We start from the raw sequence: 22,195 nt of genomic DNA, 5'->3' as shown, positions 1-22,195 counted from the left end.
AATCCTTTCGTACATTTACTATGCATGTTACCACATAAATGTTTTCATTTATAATATTTGCCTGGCACGTAAAAGGCGATCAACGAATGATCTGGTGAATGGTTGAGCAGCTTTCTGTAATATTTCGGTTGATATAGGAGGACGATACTAACCGTAAGACACCTGTACATATTGCTAGGAAAAACTTTCCAATAATGTACCGGTGTAAGAATGCAGAATACAGCTAAAGACGTCACCCTACAACCCTATGAGCCTAGGTGGGAATCGCTCAGCTGTAACGCATTATGCCAGAGTCTCAAAAAAAAAAACCTCCTTTCTTCCATGTTACCCACCATTCAGTGTAGATGGGCTACAGTGATTCAGGCGTCTTCTCAGGTTAAGTGGCGATAAACATACTATACCAGTAGCTCCCATTTGCCAGACTAGCAGCCAGTCTCCAATATGGGCATAAGGATAGCCGATGTAATGAATAACTCTAAGCCATCTACAGCAACTGAGAAGCAGCGTTCTAAATAAACCCTTGAAAGACCAGCAGGATATTTCATCCCTAGCTCCCAGCTTGAAGAAATACTGTATATACACTAAGAAATCAGTAACAGTAATTCCAACCGTGTCACTGTGCTCACCATGGTATTCAGTGTCTCAATGCCGATATAAAGACATAATTCCATTTCTCCCGGCCCTATGACTTCTTCAGACCATGGAAATGCAACTTGTATTCCCATACTTAGGAGAACTTGGCAATAAAAAAATTGGGGGTTAATTTTGTTTTTATTGCCATTTACCGACGTAGAAGATATTGTACGAAATTATCTCAAATAAAATTCCTCTCACTAGCAAAAACCTAATTTTTTGTTTGTTTGTTTAGCATTTGGGGGGGGGGGGGGGAGAACAAAAAAAAAAAAAAGTTATTCCCCCTCTCTACAGATAGCAAAATGCTGAAGATCAGAAACAAAAAAAACACAAAGTTTTTCTAATGCATCAACAGCCTTAGAGAGGCTGGATTAGAATCTTCTCAGAGAATCCAGGTGGAGGGTCCCCGAGTTGGAATGCCCAGTTAGCTTGATAGTGTTGTGGAACCTCGAAATGAGGTTCAATCCTATTGGTCTGGGAAGACTCTCCGAAATGGAAGACGTACAGGTAAAGCAGAAGTGATCTGATGTTTTTTACAGGACGGTCTACTCTACAGCGACAGGTCATCAGACTAGAGCTATGACTGCCCAATGACGAACCGGTGACTATACCGTGCTCTCATACAGAACACCTAAGGAATATAAACATTCTGCTGGGCTGATGGCATGAACGCTCACACCAAGTATCCACAACATTAACTAGTAGCTGTGGGAGGACCATCAAAATTGCTGTTCACTTAGAGAGATGGAAGAGGGTAGGAGTTATGGTGGATTATTTGAAGGTGGACCCCTGTAAAGGGAGAATTAAGTACCCAGAACATGACTGAAAGGATCTGAAGGAGTACACAACCTCGTGTAAGCCGTTTATCTGCTATTTCATGCTCTTCAGAATATTATTGAGGCAGTTCTGAAGAGGGTACAAGATACTATTCCCGGAATCACGGCCTTTATCAGTTAGAGCTCTGGTAGCAGTCTACAAGTACCCAATTCTGACAATTTCTCAAACAGCCCAATCAGGGTGATGAACAAACTGTTCATGAGAAACCGTTCACAAATATACCAAATTTCCAAAGAACTATACACTAGGTAATACTGGAGTGGTTGAAGCCTGTACCATGAATTGTATTTAGGAATATACAAAATAAAATAAATAGGATTTTAAATTACCTACCGGTAAATCCTTTTCTCGTAGTCCGTAGAGGATGCTGGGGTCCACATTAGTACCATGGGGTATAGACTGGTCCCTTGGGAGCCATGGGCACTTTAAGAGTTTAACAGTGTGGGCTGGCTCCTCCCTCTATGCCCCTCCTACCAGACAGTCTAGAAACTGTGCCCGAGGAGACTACATACTTCGAGAGAAGGAAATACACAGATAGTGGTGAGATTCACACCAGCTCATACATAACAAGGCAAACCAGGCCAACCAGCCTGAACAACAGTACTTAACCAAGTAACAAGGCAGTACTGAACCAAGTAACAACGGCAGGAAAATGAAGCGCTGGGCGGGCGCCCAGCATCCTCTACGGACTACGAGAAAAGGATTTACCGGTAGGCAATTAAAATCCTATTTTCTTACGCCCTAGAGGATGCTGGGGTCCACATTAGTACCATGGGGATGTACCAAAGCTCCCAATACGGGAGGGAGAGCGTGGAGGCTCCTGCAGAACTGATTGACCAAACTTTAGGTCCTCAGAGGTCAAAGTATCTAACGTGTAGAACTTAGCAAACGTTTTCGACCTGGACCAAGTAGCTGCTCGGCAAAGCTGTAAAGCAGAGACACCCCGGGCAGCCGCCCAGGAAGAACCCACCTTACGAGTAGAGTGGGCCTTAAAAGATTTTGGACACGGCAAGCCTACTGTAGAATAAGCATGCTGGATAGTGAACCTGATCCAGCGGGAAATCATCTGCTTAGAAGCAGGACACCCAAACTTGTTGGGATCATAAAGGACAAACAGAGCCCGACTTTGTGACGTGAAGTCTTCTTCACATAAATCCTCAAAGCCCTCACAACATCCAAGGACTTTGAGGTAATTGAGGAGTCAGTAGCCACTGGCACCACAATAGGCTGGTTGATATGAAAAGCAGACACAACCTTTGGAAGAAACTGCTGACGCGTCCGGAGCTCAGCTCCATCTTCATGGAAAATTAAGTAGGGGCTCTTGCAGGACAATGCCCCCAATTCAGATACGCCTAGCCGAAGCTAATGCCAACAGTGTGACCGCCTTCCAAGTGAGAAACTTGACCTCAACCTCCTGTAGAGGCTCGAACCAATCTGATTGCAGGAACTGCAACACCACGTTAAGATCCCAAGGTGCTGTAGGCGGCACAAAGGGAGGCTGTATGTGCAGAACCCCTTTAATAAAGTCTGAAGAAAATGGATAAGGCCGAAACTTGGACCTTTATGGATCCCAAATGCAGGCCCACATCCACACCTGCTTGCAGAAAGAGTAGAAACCGTCCAAGTTGAAATTCCACTGTAGGAAACTTCTTGGATTCACACCAAGAAACATACTTTTTCCAAATGCGATGGTAATGTTGAGACGTTACTCCCTTCCTAGCCTGTATCAGGGTAGGAATAACCTTGTTCAGAATGCCCTTCAGAGCTAGGATCTGGCGTTCAACCTCCATGCCGTCAAATGTAGCCGCGGTAAGTCTTGATAAGCGAACGGCCCTTGTTGCAGCAGGTCCTCTTGAAGCGGAAAAGGCCTCGGGTCTTCCAGCAGTTAACTCCAGAAGATCCGCGTACCAAGCTCTTCTTGCCAGTCCGGAGCAATGAGGATCGTCTGAACTCTTGCTTTCTTTATGAGCTGTAGAATTCTTGGGATGAGTGGAAGTGGAGGGAACATGTACACAGACTTAAACACCCATGGAGTTATCAGGACGTTCACCGCCACTGTGTGTGGATCCCGCGACCTGGAACAGTACCTCCAAAGCTCCTTGTTGAGGCAGGAGGCAATCATGTCTATTTGAGGTACACCCCAAAGATTTGTTACCTCCGTGAACACCTCCGGATGGAGGCCCCACTCTCCCAGATGGAGATCGTGTCTGCTGAGAAGTCCGCTTTCCAGTTGTCCACTCCCGGAATGACGATTGCAGACAGCGCCATTGCGTGCTTTTCTGCTCAAAGGAGGATCTTTGTTACCTCCGACATTGCAGCCCTGCTCTTCGTTCCGCCCTGTCAGTTAATGTATGCCACCGTCGTTACATTGTCCGACTGAACTTGAATGGCCTCATCTTTCAGAAGATGTGCCGCCTGTAGAAGACCGTTGTACACAGCTCTTAGTTCCAGAAAGTTTATTCGAAGGATGGATTCCAGACTTAACCACTTTCCTTGGAAGGTTTCCCCTTGGGTGAAAGCTCCCCAACCTCTGAGACTTGCATCCGTGGTTAGAAGGATCCAGTTCTGAATCCCGAACCTACGGCCCTCGAGAAGGTGAGGCATCTGTAGCCACCATAGGAGCGAAATCCTGGCTTTCGGCGATAGCCGTATTCTCTGGTGCATGTGCAGGTGAGATCCCGACCACTTGTCCAGGAGATCCAGTTGGAAGGACTGCGCATGAAATCTTCCGTACTGTAGAGCCTCGTAGGAAGCAACCATCTTTCCCATAAGGCAAATGCACTGATGTACCGATACCCGGGCTGACTTCAAGACATCCCGGACCATTGTCTGTATCACCAACGCCTTTTCCACCAGTAGAAACACCCTCTGCACTTTCGTGTCGAGGATCATCCCCAGGAAACAATCTCCTTGTCGGCTCCAAATGCGACTTTGGAAGATTCAGGATCCATCCATGATCCCTGAGCAGTAGAGTCGTGAGAGCAATGGACTGAAACAACCTCTCCCTGGATGACGTTTCTATCAGCAGATCGTCCAGATAAGGAATTATGGGGGTCATTCAGAGTTGATCGTTCGCTAGCAGTTTTTAGCAGACGTGCAAACGCTATGCTGCCGACCACTGGGAGTATATTTTAGCTTAGCAGAACTGCGAACGATTGTAACACAGAGCGGCTACAAAATAATTTTGTGCAGTTTCAGAGTAGCTTCAAACCTACTCAGCGCTTGCGATCACTTCATACGATTCAGTTCCTAATTTGACGTTACAAACACGCCCTGCGTTCGCCCAGCCACACCTGCGTTTTTCCCGGCACGCCTGCGTTTTTCCGAACATTCCCTGAAAACGGTCAGTTGACACCCAGAAACGCCCTCTTCCTGTCAATCACTCTGCGGCTGCCAGTGCGACTGAAAAGCATTGCTTGACCCTGTGTAAAACGACATCGTTCGTTGTAATAGTACGCCGCGCATGCGCAGCGAACGAATGCAGCTAGCGAACAACTCGGAATGACCACCCATGTTCACTCCCCGTCTGCGGAGCAGTACCATCATCTCTGCCATCACCTTGGTGAACACCCTTGGTGCCGTGGAGAGGCCGAATGGCAGTGCCTGGAACTGATAATGACAGTCCAGCAGTGCAGATCTTAGATAAGCCTGGTGAGGCGGCCAGATTGGAATGTGGAGGTACGCATCCTTGATATCCAGGGATTCCAGGAATTACCCCTCCTCCAGGCCTGAGATCACCGCTCTCAGACTTCATTTTGAACTTGAATTCCCTCAAATAAGGGGTTTAATGACTTCAGGTTAAAAATTGGTCTGACAGAACCATCCGGTTTTGGTACCTCAAATAGGTTTGAATAGTAACCCTTGCTTTCCAAGTGAGGTGGAACCGTAACAATGACACTTGACCTTTCCAATTTTTGAATGGCTTCCTGTAGGATAGCCCTGTCAGCAAAAACTGGTAAGCCTGATTTGAAGAATCTGTGAGGTGAGAGCTCTTGAAATTCCAGTCTGTACCCCTGGGACCCAACATCCTGTACGCAGGGAACCAGGCCGGATGATGCCCAGACGTGACTGAAAAGTCTGAGTCTCGCTCCCATCTGCCCGCTCTCCAAGCTGGGTGGTCCACCGTCATGCTGAGGATTTTGAGGAAATGGAGCCAGGCTTCTGTTCCTGGGAACCTGCAGTTGCAGGTTTTCTGGATTTTCCCCGACCACCTCTGAAGAAAGTGGCAGGGGCTTTGGACTTCTTAACCTTTGCGGTCCGAAAGGACTGCATAATAGATGCAGAAAAAGATTTCTTCGGTGTCTGAGTGGCTGAGGGAAGAACGGTTGACTTACCCGTGGTTTCCATGGAGATCCACGCATCCAAAGCTTCCCCAAATAGAGCCTGACCTGTGAAGGGTAGGTTCTCCACACTTCTCTTGGATTCTGCGTCTGCAGACCATTGGCTCAGTCAGAGTCCCCTGCGTGCCAGGACAGCTAGGTAAGACATCCTTGCATTCAGATAACCCAGAATCCTGTATGTGACGTAAAAACATTTCAATGTCACTTCTATCCATAGAATCTAATTCCTCTAGTAATGTGCCTGACCACTTTACTATGGCTTTAGAAATCCATGCACAGGCAATAGTGGGCCTTAACGCCACGCCTGAAGCAGTGTATATGGATTTGAACGTAGTCTCTATCTTGCGGTCTGCTGGTTCTTTCAACACGGTATACCCAGAGACCAGTAAAACCACCTTTTTAGACAACAGAAGCGTCTACAATAAGAAAAAGTGGGAAACCCCCTCCTATCCTCCTCAGGAAAGGGAAAAGCCACAAGAACCCTCTTTGGGATCAGGATTTTTTTTCTCCAGGTTGTTCCAGGATTTTTTAAATAACGCGTTTAATTCCTTAGACGCAGGAAAGGTCAGGGAGGCTCTCTTATTTTCTGTAAAGTATGCCTCCTCTACCTGCTCAGGTACTGTGTCAGTAATGTGTAAAACATCCCTAATTGCCTCATCATGAGGCCAATTATGAGATGCACCCCTTTTTCAAGGGATGACTCACCCCTTTTTAAAGGGATGCAACCCCCCCCCCCCCGCATATTTCCATCAGCGTCTCCCGTATCAGAGTCGGTATCAGTGTCGAATTGCATAATTTGGGCAACTGCACGCTTCTTTGGGCATATACTAGGGGAGTTTGAGGAGGCTGTGGGAACAGAAACAGACTAACCCTCTACAGATTTTTTCAAAACCTGCATTTCAGTCTCATTATGAGCTTCCTAGATGAAATCTGAAATATCATTCCCTTAATTGAAGCCACCCACAACAGTTCGGATTCAGAAGGCTGAGACATGACATTACATTCCGGAGTACATGGAATGGATTCCTCTAGGGAAGATGCATACTCTGCAGCACAAGACAGAGTCCCTGGACATGGTAATGTGAGAAATATGTACACACAGGAAAATGTCAGACAGTTCCCTCCAGGTACCTTCAGAGAGACAGAGTTAATGGAGCCAGCACCCACACAGCGCCCCAGTAGGCAGTTATATAATAAAAGCCTGGCACTGACTGTGCAACTTTAATAGACTACACATAGTGTTCACTCTAGGAGTGAAATGGGGCAGGGCGCCGGACTCAGGGGGGGCACATGTGCGCGCGCGTCCGAAATGGGGGCGCGGCCACGCAAATTAGGGGGCGTGGCCACGCCTCCGTCATTTTAGGGGGCGGTGCGGCCAACAGACGCTACTATAGAGAGCGCCTGTGGCCGGCGACGTCACTGTTGGGGGCGTGCCCAGCACCTCCGTCGGTGCTGGGCTTCCCCCAGCCCTCTCCCAATGCGTAAATGGATGCCGCGCGCATGCGCACGCCATCTATACACGCCGGGAGGGCAGGGAGCGGGCGGCTGTTCTAGCAGGGCGCCGCAAAAGGGGCAGGGCGCGGCGCCCTGCTATAACAGCCTAGAGTGAACACTATACACAGTGTAAAAATAAGAATTTACTTACCGATAATTCTATTTCTCGTAGTCCGTAGTGGATGCTGGGGACTCCGTCAGGACCATGGGGAATAGCGGCTCCGCAGGAGACAGGGCACAAAAGTAAAAGCTTTAGGATCAGGTGGTGTGCACTGGCTCCTCCCCCCATGACCCTCCTCCAAGCCTCAGTTAGGATACTGTGCCCGGACGAGCGTACACAATAAGGAAGGATTTTGAATCCCGGGTAAGACTCATACCAGCCACACCAATCACACTGTACAACCTGTGATCTGAACCCAGTTAACAGCATGATAACAGCGGAGCCTCTGAAAAGATGGCTCACAACAATAATAACCCGATTTTTGTAACAATAACTATGTACAAGTATTGCAGACAATCCGCACTTGGGATGGGCGCCCAGCATCCACTACGGACTACGAGAAATAGAATTATCGGTAAGTAAATTCTTATTTTCTCTGACGTCCTAAGTGGATGCTGGGGACTCCGTCAGGACCATGGGGATTATACCAAAGCTCCCAAACGGGCGGGAGAGTGCGGATGACTCTGCAGCACCGAATGAGAGAACTCCAGGTCCTCCTCAGCCAGGGTATCAAATTTGTAGAATTTTGCAAACGTGTTTGCCCCTGACCAAGTAGCAGCTCGGCAAAGTTGTAAAGCCGAGACCCCTCGGGCAGCCGCCCAAGATGAGCCCACTTTCCGTGTGGAATGGGCTTTTACAGATTTTGGCTGTGGCAGGCCTGCCACAGAATGTGCAAGCTGAATTGTACTACAAATCCAACGAGCAATCGTCTGCTTAGAAGCAAGAGCACCCAGTTTGTTGGGTGCATACAGGATAACAGCAAGTCAGTTTTCCTGACTCAGCCGTCCTGGAAACCTATATTTTCAGGGCCCTGACAACATCTAGCAACTTGGAGTCCTCCAAGTCCCTAGTAGCCGCAGGTACCACAATAAGCTGGTTCAGGTGAAACGCTGACACCACCTTAGGGAGAAACTGGGGACGAGTCCGCAGCTCTGCCCTGTCCGAATGGACAATCAGATATGGGCTTTTGTGAGACAAAGCCGCCAATTCTGACACTCGCCTGGCCGAGGCCAGGGCCAACATCATGGTCACTTTCCATGTGAGATATTTCAAATCCACAGATTTGAGCAGTTTAAACCAATGTGATTTGAGGAATCCCAGAACTACGTTGAGATCCCACAGTGCCACTGGAGGCACAAAAGGGGGTTGTATATGCAGTACTCCCTTGACAAACTTCTGGATTTCAGGAACTGAAGCCAATTCTTTCTGGAAGAAAATCGACAGGGCCGAAATTTGAACCTTAATGGACCCCAATTTGAGGCCCATAGACACTCCTGTTTGCAGGAAATGCAGGAATCGACCGAGTTGAAATTTCTTCGTGGGGCCTTCCTGGCAACATATTTTCGCCACATGTGGTGATAATGTTGTGCGGTCACCTCCTTCCTGGCTTTGACCAGGGTAAGAATGACCTCTTCCGGAATGCCTTTTTCCCTTAGGATCCGGCGTTCAACCGCCATGCCGTCAAACGCAGCCGCGGTAAGTCTTGGAACAGACATGGTACTTGCTGAAGCAAGTCCCTTCTTAGCGGCAGAGGCCATGAGTCCTCTGTGAGCATCTCTTGAAGTTCCGGGTACCAAGTCCTTCTTGGCCAATCCGGAGCCACGAGTATAGTTCTTACTCCTCTACGTCTTATAATTCTCAGTACCTTAGGTATGAGAAGCAGAGGAGGGAACACATACACCGACTGGTACACCCACGGTGTTACCAGAACGTCCACAGCTATTGCCTGAGGGTCTCTTGACCTGGCGCAATACCTGTCCAGTTTTTTGTTCAGGCGGGACGCCATCATGTCCACCTTTGGTCTTTCCCAACGGTTCACAATCATGTGGAAGACTTCCCGATGAAGTCCCCACTCTCCCGGGTGGAGGTCGTGCTGAGGAAGTCTGCTTCCCAGTTGTCCACTCCCGGAATGAACACTGCTGACAGTGCTATCACATGATTTTCCGCCCAGCGAAGAATCCTTGCAGTTTCTGCCATTGTCCTCCTGCTTCTTGTGCCGCCCTGTCTGTTTACGTGGGCGACTGCAGTGATGTTGTCCCACTGGATCAATACCGGCTGACCTTGAAGCAGAGGTCTTGCTAAGCTTAGAGCATTGTAAATTGCTCTTAGCTCCAGTATATTTATGTGGAGAGAAGTCTCCAGACTTGATCACACTCCCTGGAAATTTTTTTTTTTTTCCTTGTGTGACTGCTCCCCAGCCTTTCAGGCTGGCATCCGTGGTCACCAGGACCCAGTCCTGAATGCCGAATCTGTGGCCCTTTAGTAGATGAGCACTCTGCAGCCACCACAGAAGAGACACCCTTGTCCTTGGAGACAGGGTTATCCGCTGATGCATCTGACGATGCGATCCGGACCATTTTCCCAGCAGATCCCACTGAAAAGTTCTTGCGTGGAATCTGCCGAATGGAATCGCTTCGTAAGAAGCCACCATTTTTCCCAGGACCCTTGTGCATTGATGCACTGACACTTGGCCTGGTTTTAGGAGGTTCCTGACTAGCTCGGATAACTCCCTGGCTTTCTCCTCCGGGAGAAACACCTTTTTCTGGACTGTGTCCAGAATCATCCCTAGGAACAGCAGACGTGTCGTCGGAGACAGCTGCGATTTTGGAATATTTAGAATCCACCCATGCTGTCGTAGAACTACTTGAGATAGTGCTACTCCGACCTCCAACTGTTCTCTGGACCTTGCCCTTATCAGGAGATCGTCCAAGTAAGGGATAATTAAGACGCCTTTTCTTTGAAGAAGAATCATTTCGGCCATTACCTTGGTAAAGACCCGGGGTGCCGTGGACAATCCAAACGGCAGCGTCTGAAACTGATAGTGACAGTTTTGTACCACGAACCTGAGGTACCCTTGGTGAGAAGGGCAAATTGGGACATGGAGGTAAGCATCCTTGATGTCCAGGGACACCATATAGTCCCCTTCTTCCTGGTTCGCTATCACTGCTCTGAGTGACTCCATCTTGATTTGAACCTTTGTATGTAAGTGTTCAAATATTTCAGATTTAGAATAGGTCTCACCGAGCCGTCTGGCTTCAGTACCACAATATAGTGTGGAATAATACCCCTTTCCTTGTTGTAGGAGGGGTACTTTGATTATCACCTGCTGGGAATACAGCTTGTGAATTGTTTCCAATACTGCCTCCCTGTCGGAGGGAGACGTTGGTAAAGCAAACTTCAGGAACCTGCGAGGGGGAGACGTCTCGAACTTCCAATCTGTACCCCTGGGATACTACTTGTAGGATCCAGGGGTCCACTTGCGAGTAAGCCCACTGCGTGCTGAAACTCTTGAGACGACCCCCCACCGCACCTGTTTGTACGGCCTCAGCGTCATGCTGAGGACTTGGCAGAAGCGGTGGAAGGCTTCTGTTCCTGGGAATGGGCTGCCTGCTGCAGTCTTCTTCCCTTATGGGGACGAAAGGACTGAGGCTGAAAAGACTATGTCTTTTTCTGCTGAGATGTGACTTGGGGTAAAAAGGTGGATTTTCCAGCTGTTGCCGTGGCCACCAGATCCGATGGACCGACCCCAAATAACTCCTCCCCTTTATACGGCAATACTTCCATGTGCCGTTTGGAATCTGCATCACCTGACCACTGTCGTGTCCATAAACATCTTCTGGCAGATATGGACATCGCACTTACTCTTGATGCCAGAGTGCAAATATCCCTCTGTGCATCTCGCATATATAGAAATGCATCCTTTAAATGCTCTATAGTCAATAAAATACTGTCCCTGTCAAGGGTATCAATATTTCCAGTCAGGGAATCCGACCAAGCCACCCCAGCACTGCCCATCCAGGCTGAGGCGATCGCTGGTCGCAGTATAACACCAGTATGTGTGTATATACTTTTTAGGATTTTTTCCAGCCTCCTATCAGTTGGCTCCTTGAGGGCGGCCGTATCTGGAGACGGTAACGCCACTTGTTTTGATAAGCGTGTGAGCGCCTTATCCACCCTAAGGGGTGTTTCCCAACGCGCCATAACTTCTGGCGGGAAAGGGTATACCGCCAATAATTTTCTATCGGGGGAAACCCACGCATCATCACACACTTCATTTAATTTATCTGATTCAGGAAAAACCACATGTAGTTTTTTCACACTCCACATAATACCCTTTTTTGTGGTACTTGTAGTATCAGAAATATGTAACATCTCCTTCATTGCCCTTAACAAGTAACGTGTGGCCCTAAAGGAAAATACGTTTGTTTCTTCACCGTCGACACTGGAGTCAGTGTCCGTGTCTGTGTCGACCGACTGAGGTAAAAGGACGTTTTAACGCCCCTGACGGTGTTTGAGACGCCTGGACAGGTACTAATTGGTTTGCCGGCCGTCTCATGTCGTCAACCGACCTTGCAGCGTGTTGACATTATCACGTAACTCCTTAAATAAGCCATCCATTCCGGTGTCGACTCCCTAGAGAGTGACATCACCATTACAGGCAATTGCTCCGCCTCCTCACCAACATCGTCCTCATACATGTCGACACACACGTACCGACACACAGCACACACACAGGGAATGCTCTGATAGAGGACAGGACCCCACTAGCCCTTTGGGGAGACAGAGGGAGAGTTTGCCAGCACACACCAAAAACGCTATAATTATACAGGGACAACCTTTATATAAGTGTTTTTCCCTTATAGCATTTTAATATATATATATATACATATCGCCAAATAAGTGCCCCCCCTCTCTGTTTTAACCCTGTTTCTGTAGTGCAGTGCAGGGGAGAGCCTGGGAGCCTTCCCACCAGCATTTCTGTGAGGGAAAATGGCGCTGTGTGCTGAGGAGAATAGGCCCCGCCCCCTTTTCGGCGGGCTTCTTCTCCCGTTTTTCTGAGACCTGGCAGGGGTTAAATACATCCATATAGCCCCCAGGGGCTATATGTGATGTATTTTTAGCCAGAATAAGGTACTATCATTGCTGCCCAGGGCGCCCCCCCCAGCGCCCTGCACCCTCAGTGACCGCTGCTATGAAGTGTGCTGACAACAATGGCGCACAGCTGCAGGGCTGTGCGCTACCTTATGAAGACTGAAAAGTCTTCTGCCGCTGGTTTCTGGACCTCTTCACTTTTCGGCATCTGCAAGGGGGTCGGCGGCGCGGCTCCGGGACGAACCCCAGGGTGAGACCTGTGTTCCGACTCCCTCTGGAGCTAATGGTGTCCAGTAGCCTAAGAAGCCAATCCATCCTGCACGCAGGTGAGTTCACTTCTCTCCCCTAAGTCCCTCGATGCAGTGAGCCTGTTGCCAGCAGGACTCACTGAAAATAAAAAAACCTAACAAAACTTTTACTCTAAGCAGCTCTTTAGGAGAGCCACCTAGATTGCACCCTTCTCGGCCGGGCACAAAAAATAAGAATTTACTTACCGATAATTCTATTTCTCGGAGTCCGTAGTGGATGCTGGGGTTCCTGAAAGGACCATGGGGAATAGCGGCTCCGCAGGAGACAGGGCACAAAAAGTAAAGCTTTCCGATCAGGTGGTGTGCACTGGCTCCTCCCCCTATGACCCTCCTCCAGACTCCAGTTAGGTACTGTGCCCGGACGAGCGTACACAATAAGGGAGGAATTTTGAATCCCGGGTAAGACTCATACCAGCCACACCAATCACACCGTACAACTTGTGATCTAAACCCAGTTAACAGTATGATAACAGCGGAGCCTCTGAAAAGATGGCTCACAACAATAATAACCCGATTTTTGTAACTATGTACAAGTATTGCAGATAATCCGCACTTGGGATGGGCGCCCAGCATCCACTACGGACTCCGAGAAATAGAATTATCGGTAAGTAAATTCTTATTTTCTCTATCGTCCTAGTGGATGCTGGGGTTCCTGAAAGGACCATGGGGATTATACCAAAGCTCCCAAACGGGCGGGAGAGTGCGGATGACTCTGCAGCACCGAATGAGAGAACTCCAGGTCCTCTTTTGCCAGGATATCAAATTTGTAGAATTTTACAAACGTGTTCTCCCCTGACCACGTAGCTGCTCGGCAGAGTTGTAATGCCGAGACCTCTCGGGCAGCCGCCCAAGATGAGCCCACCTTCCTTGTGGAATGGGCCTTAACCGATTTAGACTGTGGCAGGCCTGCCTCAGAATGTGCAAGTTGAATTGTGTTACAAATCCAACGAGCAATCGACTGCTTAGAAGCAGGCGCACCCAACTTGTTGGGTGCATACAGTATAAACAGCGAGTCAGATTTTCTGACTCCAGCTGTCCTGGAATATATTTTCAGGGCCCTGACAACTTCTAGCAACTTGGAGTCCTCCAAGTCCCTAGTAGGTGCAAGGCACCACAATAAGCTGGTTCAGGTGAAACACTGACACCACCTTAGGGAGAGAACTGGGGACGAGTCCGCAGCTCTGCCCTGTCCGAATGGACAAACAGATATGGGCTTTTTTGAGAAAAAACCACCAATTTGACACTCGCCTGGTCCAGGCCAGGGCCAAGAGCATGATCACTTTTTATGTGAGATGCTGCAAATCCACATATTTGACTGGTTTTAAACCAATGTGATTTGAGAAATCCCAGAACTACGTTGAGATCCCACAGTGCCACTGGAGGCACAAAAAAGGGGTTTGTATATGCAATACTCCCTTGACAAACTTCTGGACTTCAGGAACTGAAGCCAATTCTTTCTGGAAGAAAATTTACAGGGCCGAATTTGAACCTTAATGGACCCCAATTTGAGGCCCATAGACACTCCTGTTTGCAGGAAATGCAGGAAACGACCGAGTTGAAATTTCTTTGTGGGGCCTTCCTGGCCTCACACCACGCAACAAATTTTCGCCACACGTGGTGATAATGTTGTGCGGTCACCTCCTTTCTGGCTTTGACCAGGGTAGGAATGACCTCTTCCGGAATGCCTTTTTTCCCTTAGGATCCGGCTTTCCATCGCCATGCCGACAAACGCAGCTGCGGTAAGTCTTGGAACAGACATGGTACTTGCTGAAGCAAGTCCCTTCTTAGCGGCAGAGGCCATAAGACCTCTGTAAGCATCTCTTGAAGTTCCGGGTACCAAGTCCTTCTTGGCCAATCCGGAGCCATGAGTATAGTTCTTACTCCTCTACGTCTTATAATTCTCAGCACCTTAGGTATGAGAAGCAGAGGAGGGAACACATACACCGACTGGTACACCCACGGTGTTACCAGAACGTCCACATCTATTGCCTGAGGGTCCCTTGACCTGGCGCAATACCTGTCCCGTTTTTTGTTCAGACGGGACGCCATCATGTCCACCTTTGGTATTTCCCAACGGTTTACAATCATGTGGAAAAAACTTCTCAATGAAGTTTCCACTCTCCCGGGTGGAGGTCGTGCTGAGGAAGTCTGCTTCCCAGTTTCCATTCCCGGGATGAAAAACTGCTGACAGTGTTATCACATGATTTTCCGCCCAGCGAAAAGTCCTTGCAGTTTCTGCCATTGCCCTCCTGCTTCTTGTGTCGCCCTGTCTGTTTACGTGGGCGACTGCCGTGATGTTTTTCCCACTGGATCAATACCGGCTGACCTTGAAGCAGAGGTCTTGCTAAGCTTAGAGCATTATAAATTTACCCTTAGCTCCAGTATATTTATGTGGAGAAAAGTCTCCATACTTGATCACACTCCCTGGAAATTTTTCCCTTGTGTGACTGCTCCCCAGCCTCTCAGGCTGGGCTCCGTGGTTACCAGCATCCAATCCTGAATGCCGAATCTGCGGCCCTCTAGAAGATGAGCACTCTATAACCACCACAGGAGAGACACCCTTGTCCTTGGATATTGGGTTATCCGCTGATGCATCTGAAGATGCGATCCGGACCATTTGTCCAGCAGATCCCACTGAAAAGTTCTTACGTGAAATCTGCCGAATGGAATTGCTTCGTAGGAAGCCACCATTTTTACCAGGACCCTTGTGCAATGATGCACTGTTTTTAGGAGGTTCCTGACTTGCTCGGATAACTCCCTGGCTTTCTCTTCCGGGAGAAACACCTTTTTCTGGACTGTGTCCAGAATCATCCCTAGGCACAGCAGACGTGTCGTCGGGATCAGCTGCGATTTTGGAATATTTAGAATCCACCCGTGCTGATTGTAGCAGTATCCGAGATAGTGCTACTCCGACCTCCAACTGTTCCCTGGACTATGCCCCTATCAGGAGATCGTCCAAGTAAGGGATAATTAAGACGCCTTTTCTTCGAAGAAGAATCATCAATTCGGCCATTACCTTGGTAAAGACCCCGGGGTGCCGTGGACAATCCAAACGGCAGCGTCTGAAACTGATAGTGACAGTTCTGCACCACGAACCTGAGGTACCCTTAGTGAGAAGGGCAAATTTGGGACATAGAGGTAAGCATCCCTGATGTCCCGGGACACTATATAGTCCCCTTCTTCCTGGTTCGTTATCACTGCTCTGAGTGACTTCATCTTAATTTGAACCTTTGTAAGTGTTCAAAAAAAATTTTTTAGAATAAGTCTCACCTAGCCTTCTGGCTTCAGTACCACAATATAGTGTGGAATAATACCCCTTTTCTGTAGTAGGAGGGGTAATTTAATTGTCACCTGCTGGGAACACAGCTTGTGAATTTTTTCCCATACTACCTCCTTGTCGGAGGGAGACTTGGTAAAGCAGACTTCAGGAGCCTGCGAAGGGGAAACGTCTCGACATTCCCATCTGTACCCCCGGGATACTACTTGTAGGATCCAGGGGTCCTGTACGGTCTCAGCGCCATGCTGAGAACTTGTCAGACGCGGTGGAACGCTTCTGTTCCTGGGAATAGGCTGCCTGTTGCAGTCTTCTTCCTTTTCCTCTATCCCTGGGCAGATATGATCTTATAGGGACGAGAGGACTGAGGCTGAAAAGACGGTGTCTTTTTCTGCAGAGATGTGACTTAGGGTAAAAAACGGTGGATTTTCCAGCAGTTGCCGTGACCACCAGGTCCGATGGACCGACCCCAAACAAGTCCTCTTCCTTTATACGGCCATACTGTGCCGTTTGGAATCTGCATCACCTGACCACTGTCGTGTCCATAACATCTTCTGGCAGTTATGGACATCGCGTTTATTCATGATGCCAGAGTGCAAATATCCCTCTGTGCATCTCGCATATATAGAAATGCTCTATAGTCAATAAAATACTGTCCCTGTCAAGGGTATCAATATTTTTAGTCAGGGAATCCGACCAAGCCACCCTAGCTCTGCACATCCAGGCTGAGGCGATCGCTGGCCGCAGTATAACACCAGTATGTGTGTATATACTTTTTATTATATTTTCCAGCCTTGTCAGCTGGTCCTTGAGGACGGCCCTATCTATAGACGGTACCGCCACTTGTTTTGATAAGCGTGTGAGCGCCTTATCCACCTTAAGGGGTGTTTCCCAACGCGCCCTAACTTCTGGCGGGAAAGGGTATACCGCCCATAATTTTCTATCGGGGGGAACCCACGCATCATCACACACTTTATTTAATTTATCTGATTCAGGAAAAACTATGGTAGTTTTTTCACATCCCACATAATACCCTCTTTTGTGGTACTTGTAGTATCAGAAATACGTAACACCTCCTTCATTGCCTTTAACGTGTGGCCCTAATAAGGAATACGTTTGTTTATTCACCGTCGACACTGGATTCAGTGTCCCTGTCTGTGTCTGTGTCGACCGACTAAAGTAAACGGGCGTTTTAAAACCCTTGACGGTGTTTTTGAGACGTCTGGACCGTACTAATTGTTTGTCGGCCGTCTCATGTCGTCAACCGACCTTGCAGCGTGTTGACATTATCACGTAATTTCCTAAATAAGCCATCCATTCCGGTGTCGACTCCCTAGAGAGTGACATCACCATTACAGGCAATTGCTCCGCCTCCTCACCAACATCGTCCTCCTACCTGTCGACACACACGTACCGACACACAGCACACACACAGGGAATGCTCTGATAGAGGACAGGACCCACTAGCCCTTTGGAGAGACAGAGGGAGAGTTTGCCAGCACACACCAAAAACGCTATAATTATATAGGGACAACCTTATATAAGTGTTTTCCCTTATAGCATCTTAATATATATATAAGCATATCGCCAAATTAGTGCCCCCCCTCTCTGTTTTAACCCTGTTTCTGTAGTGCAGTGCAGGGGAGAGCCTGGGAGCCTTCCCTCCAGCCTTTCTGTGAGGGAAAATGGCGCTGTGTGCTGAGGAGATAGGCCCCGCCCCTTTTTCGGCGGCCTCGTCTCCCGCTCTTAACGGATTCTGGCAGGGGTTAAATATCTCCATATAGCCTCCGGAGGCTATATGCGAGGTATTTTTAGCCAAAATAGGTATTCATTTGCCTCCCAGGGCGCCCCCCTCCCAGCGCCCTGCACCCTCAGTGACTGCCGTGTGAAGTGTGCTGAGAGGAAAATGGCGCACAGCTGCAGTGCTGTGCGCTACCTTTAGAAGACTGAGGAGTCTTCTGCCGCCGATTCTGGACCTCTTCTTACTTCAGCATCTGCAAGGGGGCCGGCGGCAAGGCTCCGGTGACCATCCAGGCTGTACCTGTGATCGTCCCTCTGGAGCTGATGTCCAGTAGCCAAGAAGCCAATCCATCCTGCACGCAGGTGAGTTCACTTCTTCTCCCCTAAGTCCCTCGTTGCAGTGATCCTGTTGCCAGCAGGACTCACTGTAAAATAAAAAACCTAAGCTAAACTTTCCTAAGCAGCTCTTTAGGAGAGCCACCTAGATTGCACCCTTCTCGGCCGGGCACAAAATCTAACTGGCTTGGAGGAGGGTCATAGGGGGAGGAGCCAGTGCACACCACCTGATCCTAAAGCTTTACTTTTTGTGCCCTGTCTCCTGCGGAGCCGCTATTCCCCATGGTCCTTTCAGGAACCCCAGCATCCACTAGGACGATAGAGAAATCTAACTGAGGCTTGGAGGAGGGTCATGGGGGGAGGAGCCAGTGCACACCACCTGATCCTAAAGCTTTTACTTTTGTGCCCTGTCTCCTGCGGAGCCGCTATTCCCCATGGTCCTGACGGAGTCCCCAGCATCCACTTAGGACGTCAGAGAAATAGTGATTAACACTCCCCCCCCCCCCCCCCCTCCCCTTCTATAACCCCCTGGTACCGAACAGTATAGCTGGAGTTATGTGGAGGGTCAGCACTGCCTGTCAGCGTCTCAATGGTGCTGGTGAGCTGCTGGATCCACTGAGAAGCTCCGCCCCCTGTCATGGCGCATCTTCCCGCACTTTAGGATTATACTGGCCCGAGGTAAAAATAAATCGCTAGCAGTAGAAACGCTTCCCTGATAGCGCAGATGACCAGTTGTAAGGGTATCGTGCTGGCCCAGGGCGCCCCTCACAGGAGTACCTCTGAGCCCTCCGGAGCGCAGCTTCACTGCTGCGCTCCTACCCCGATACCGCCATAGTCACCGGCAACCTACTCACCACTGACGTCTTCTGGCGGCATGCTGCGGAAGTGAGCTGTTGCCTCGGGGGCTTGCAATCATCACCCTCAGGAGCTCAGTGTCCTGTCAGCAGAGATAGTGGCCATTAACCTCAGAGGGTTGGACACTACTCCCCACCTAAGTCCCACGAAGCAGGGAGACTGTTGCCGACAGCCACCCTGTACTTAACTCTAATAAAAAATAATAAAACTAGAAAAACTCCTAGGAGCTCCCCTAGCTGTGACCGCCTCCACCGGGCACATTTTCTAAACTGGGTCTGGTAGGAGGGGCATAGAGGGAGGAGCCAACCCACACTAAAACTCTTTAAGTGCCCATGGCTCCCAAGGGACCAGTCTATACCCCATGGTACTAATGTGGACCCCAGCATCCTCTAGGACGTAAGAGGGGGAAAAAGTTAAGAAACTTCTCTGACAATAGTCATAAAAATGAAATAAAAACAATGCACAGCACAATAAGTTCATGGGCCAGCGTCAGTCATTCCATACCTCATCTAATTCCTTGCTTTGCTTCTTAGACTGCTTCAGGGGCTTCTTCTTACCACCTGCAACAAAGACCAGTACATGAGTTACACCGGTATTAAGCACTGACCACACGCCGTGACGTAGCATAGTGCGTGATCCGAAAAGGACTCCAATCCGTAATCACCCCGTGAAAACATTATCAGACAGTCAGGCTGATAGGGAATCGAAAGTTCAGCCCTGAACCCACCAGGATCAGCCGTGTGTGTGGACAGTTTTGAAGGCTTTGTCCAGACATGGGTCTCAATGTGCATTTAGCAGATGACAAAATGCACCATGCCCCGATGTTAATATGTATCCTCCAGCACCGTGACTTGGATGTACAGCAAAGATGGAGAATGAACCAAAATGATTTTGCAAAATAGTAATATTTAAGATTAACACAATTTAGCTAAGGAACAACACAGTGACTACTACAACATATACACAGACCATCCCCTGCCTCCTGCCACTGTCACTACAAGGAGCGCTGCTACACAGTTTCATGGTTAGAGAATGGATTGCAAACCCCTTCTGGGGCAGTGAATAATTGAATAATCTTGCACCAGAGGACACGGGCGGGGCAGTGCGCAGACAGATGGGTCATTTCCAAGGTTCTTCTGTTTATAAATATACATTTCCAGATACAAATAATGCGTGTTTAAAATACAATAAAATATTGTTGCAAGAAAAGAAAAAAAAAAAGCTAAAAATTATATATATATATATATATATATATATATATATATATATATATATATATATATATATATATATATATAAAATAAGAATTTACTTACCGATAATTCTATTTCTCGGAGTCCGTAGTGGATGCTGGGGTTCCTGAAAGGACCATGGGGAATAGCGGCTCCGCAGGAGACAGGGCACAAAAAGTAAAGCTTTCCGATCAGGTGGTGTGCACTGGCTCCTCCCCCTATGACCCTCCTCCAGACTCCAGTTAGGTACTGTGCCCGGACGAGCGTACACAATAAGGGAGGAATTTTGAATCCCGGGTAAGACTCATACCAGCCACACCAATCACACTGTACAACCTGTGATCTGAACCCAGTTAACAGTATGATAACAGCGGAGCCTCTGAAAAGATGGCTCACAACAACAATAACCCGATTTAGTTAGCAATAACTATGTACAAGTATTGCAGATAATCCGCACTTGGGATGGGCGCCCAGCATCCACTACGGACTCCGAGAAATAGAATTATCGGTAAGTAAATTCTTATTTTCTCTATCGTCCTTGTGGATGCTGGGGTTCCTGAAAGGACCATGGGGATTATACCAAAGCTCCCAAACGGGCGGGAGAGTGCGGATGACTCTGCAGCACCGAATGAGAGAACTCCAGGTCCTCTTTTGCCAGGGTATCAAATTTGTAGAATTTTACAAACGTGTTCTCCCCCGACCACGTAGCTGCTCGGCAAAGTTGTAATGCCGAGACCCCTCGGGCAGCCGCCCAAGATGAGCCCACCTTCCTTGTGGAATGGGCCTTAACAGATTTAGACTGTGGCAGGCCTGCCACAGAATGTGCAAGTTGAATTGTGTTACCAATCCCACGAGCAATCGACTGCTTAGAAGCAGAAGCACCCAGCATTGTTGGGTGCATACAGGATAAACAGCAAGTCAGATTTCCTGACTCCAGCCAACCTGGAAACTATATTTTCAGGGCCCTGATAACATCCAGCAACTTGGAGTCCTCCAAGTCCCTAGTAGCCGCAGGTACCACAATAAGCTGGTTCAGGTGAAACGCTGACACCACCTTAAGGAGAAACTGGGGACGAGTCCGCAGCTTTGCTCTGTCCGAATGGACAATCAGATATGGCTTTGTGAGATAAAGCCGCCAATTCTGACACTCGCCTGGCCGAGGCCAGGACCAACAGCATGGTCATTTTCCATGTGAGATATATCAAATCCACAGATTTGAGTTGTTTAAACCAATGTGATTTTTTTTAGGAATCCCAAAACTACGTTGAGATCGCCCAGTGCCACTGGAGACATCAAAGGGGCTGTATATGCAGTACTCCCTTAACAACTTCTGGACTTCAGGAACTGAAGCCAATTTCTTTCTGGAAGAAAATCAACAGGCCGAAATTTGAACCTTAATGGACCCAATTTGAGACCCATAGACACTCCTGTTTGCAGGAAATGTAGAAATCAACCTAGTTGAAATTCTTCCGTGGAGCCTTCCTGGACTCACACCCTGGCACATATTTTCACCTAAGTGGTGATAATGTTGTGCGGTCACCTCCTTCCTGGCTCTGACCAGGGTAGGGATGACCTCTTCCGGAATGCCTCTTTCCCTTAGGATCCGGCGTTCACCCGCCTTGGCGTCAACGCAGCTGCGGTAAGTCCCGGAACAGACACGGTTCTTGCCGAATCAAGACCCTTCTTAGTATCTCTTGAAGTTCCGGGAACCAAGTCCTTCTTGGCCAAACCGGAGCCACGAGTATAGTTCTTACTCCTCTCCTTCCTATCATTTTCAATACATTGGGTATGAAAAGCAGAGGATGGAACACATACACCGACTGGTACACCGACGGTGTTACCAGAGCGTCCCAGCTATTGCCTGAGTGTCTCTTGACCTGGCGCTTCAGGTGGGACGCCATCATAACCACCTTTGGTCTTTCCCAACGGTTTACAATCATGTGGAAACTTCCAGATTAAGTTTCCACTTTTCCGGGTGGAAATCATTTATGCTGAGGAAATCTTCCCAGTTGCCCACTCCCGGAATGAACACTGCTGACAGTGTTATCACATGA

At 48.5% G+C, this 22,195-nt stretch overlaps 1 protein-coding gene across 1 annotated transcript in view; it reads right to left on the bottom strand.

Annotated features, from left to right (window-relative positions):
* The window catches only part of TMA7 (translation machinery associated 7 homolog), a 32,449-nt gene that overhangs the window by 2,844 nt on the left and 7,410 nt on the right, over nt 1-22,195 (bottom strand). Inside the window, exon 2 of the mRNA XM_063941025.1 lies at nt 19,414-19,469. Coding sequence (XP_063797095.1) covers nt 19,414-19,469 — 56 coding nt within the window. The remainder of the gene's footprint in view (nt 1-19,413; nt 19,470-22,195) is intronic.

Source organism: Pseudophryne corroboree, chromosome 9 (assembly GCF_028390025.1).
Source record: "Pseudophryne corroboree isolate aPseCor3 chromosome 9, aPseCor3.hap2, whole genome shotgun sequence".
Classification (NCBI taxonomy): domain Eukaryota; kingdom Metazoa; phylum Chordata; class Amphibia; order Anura; family Myobatrachidae; genus Pseudophryne; species Pseudophryne corroboree.
This window is presented reverse-complemented; position numbering and strand designations above follow the sequence as displayed.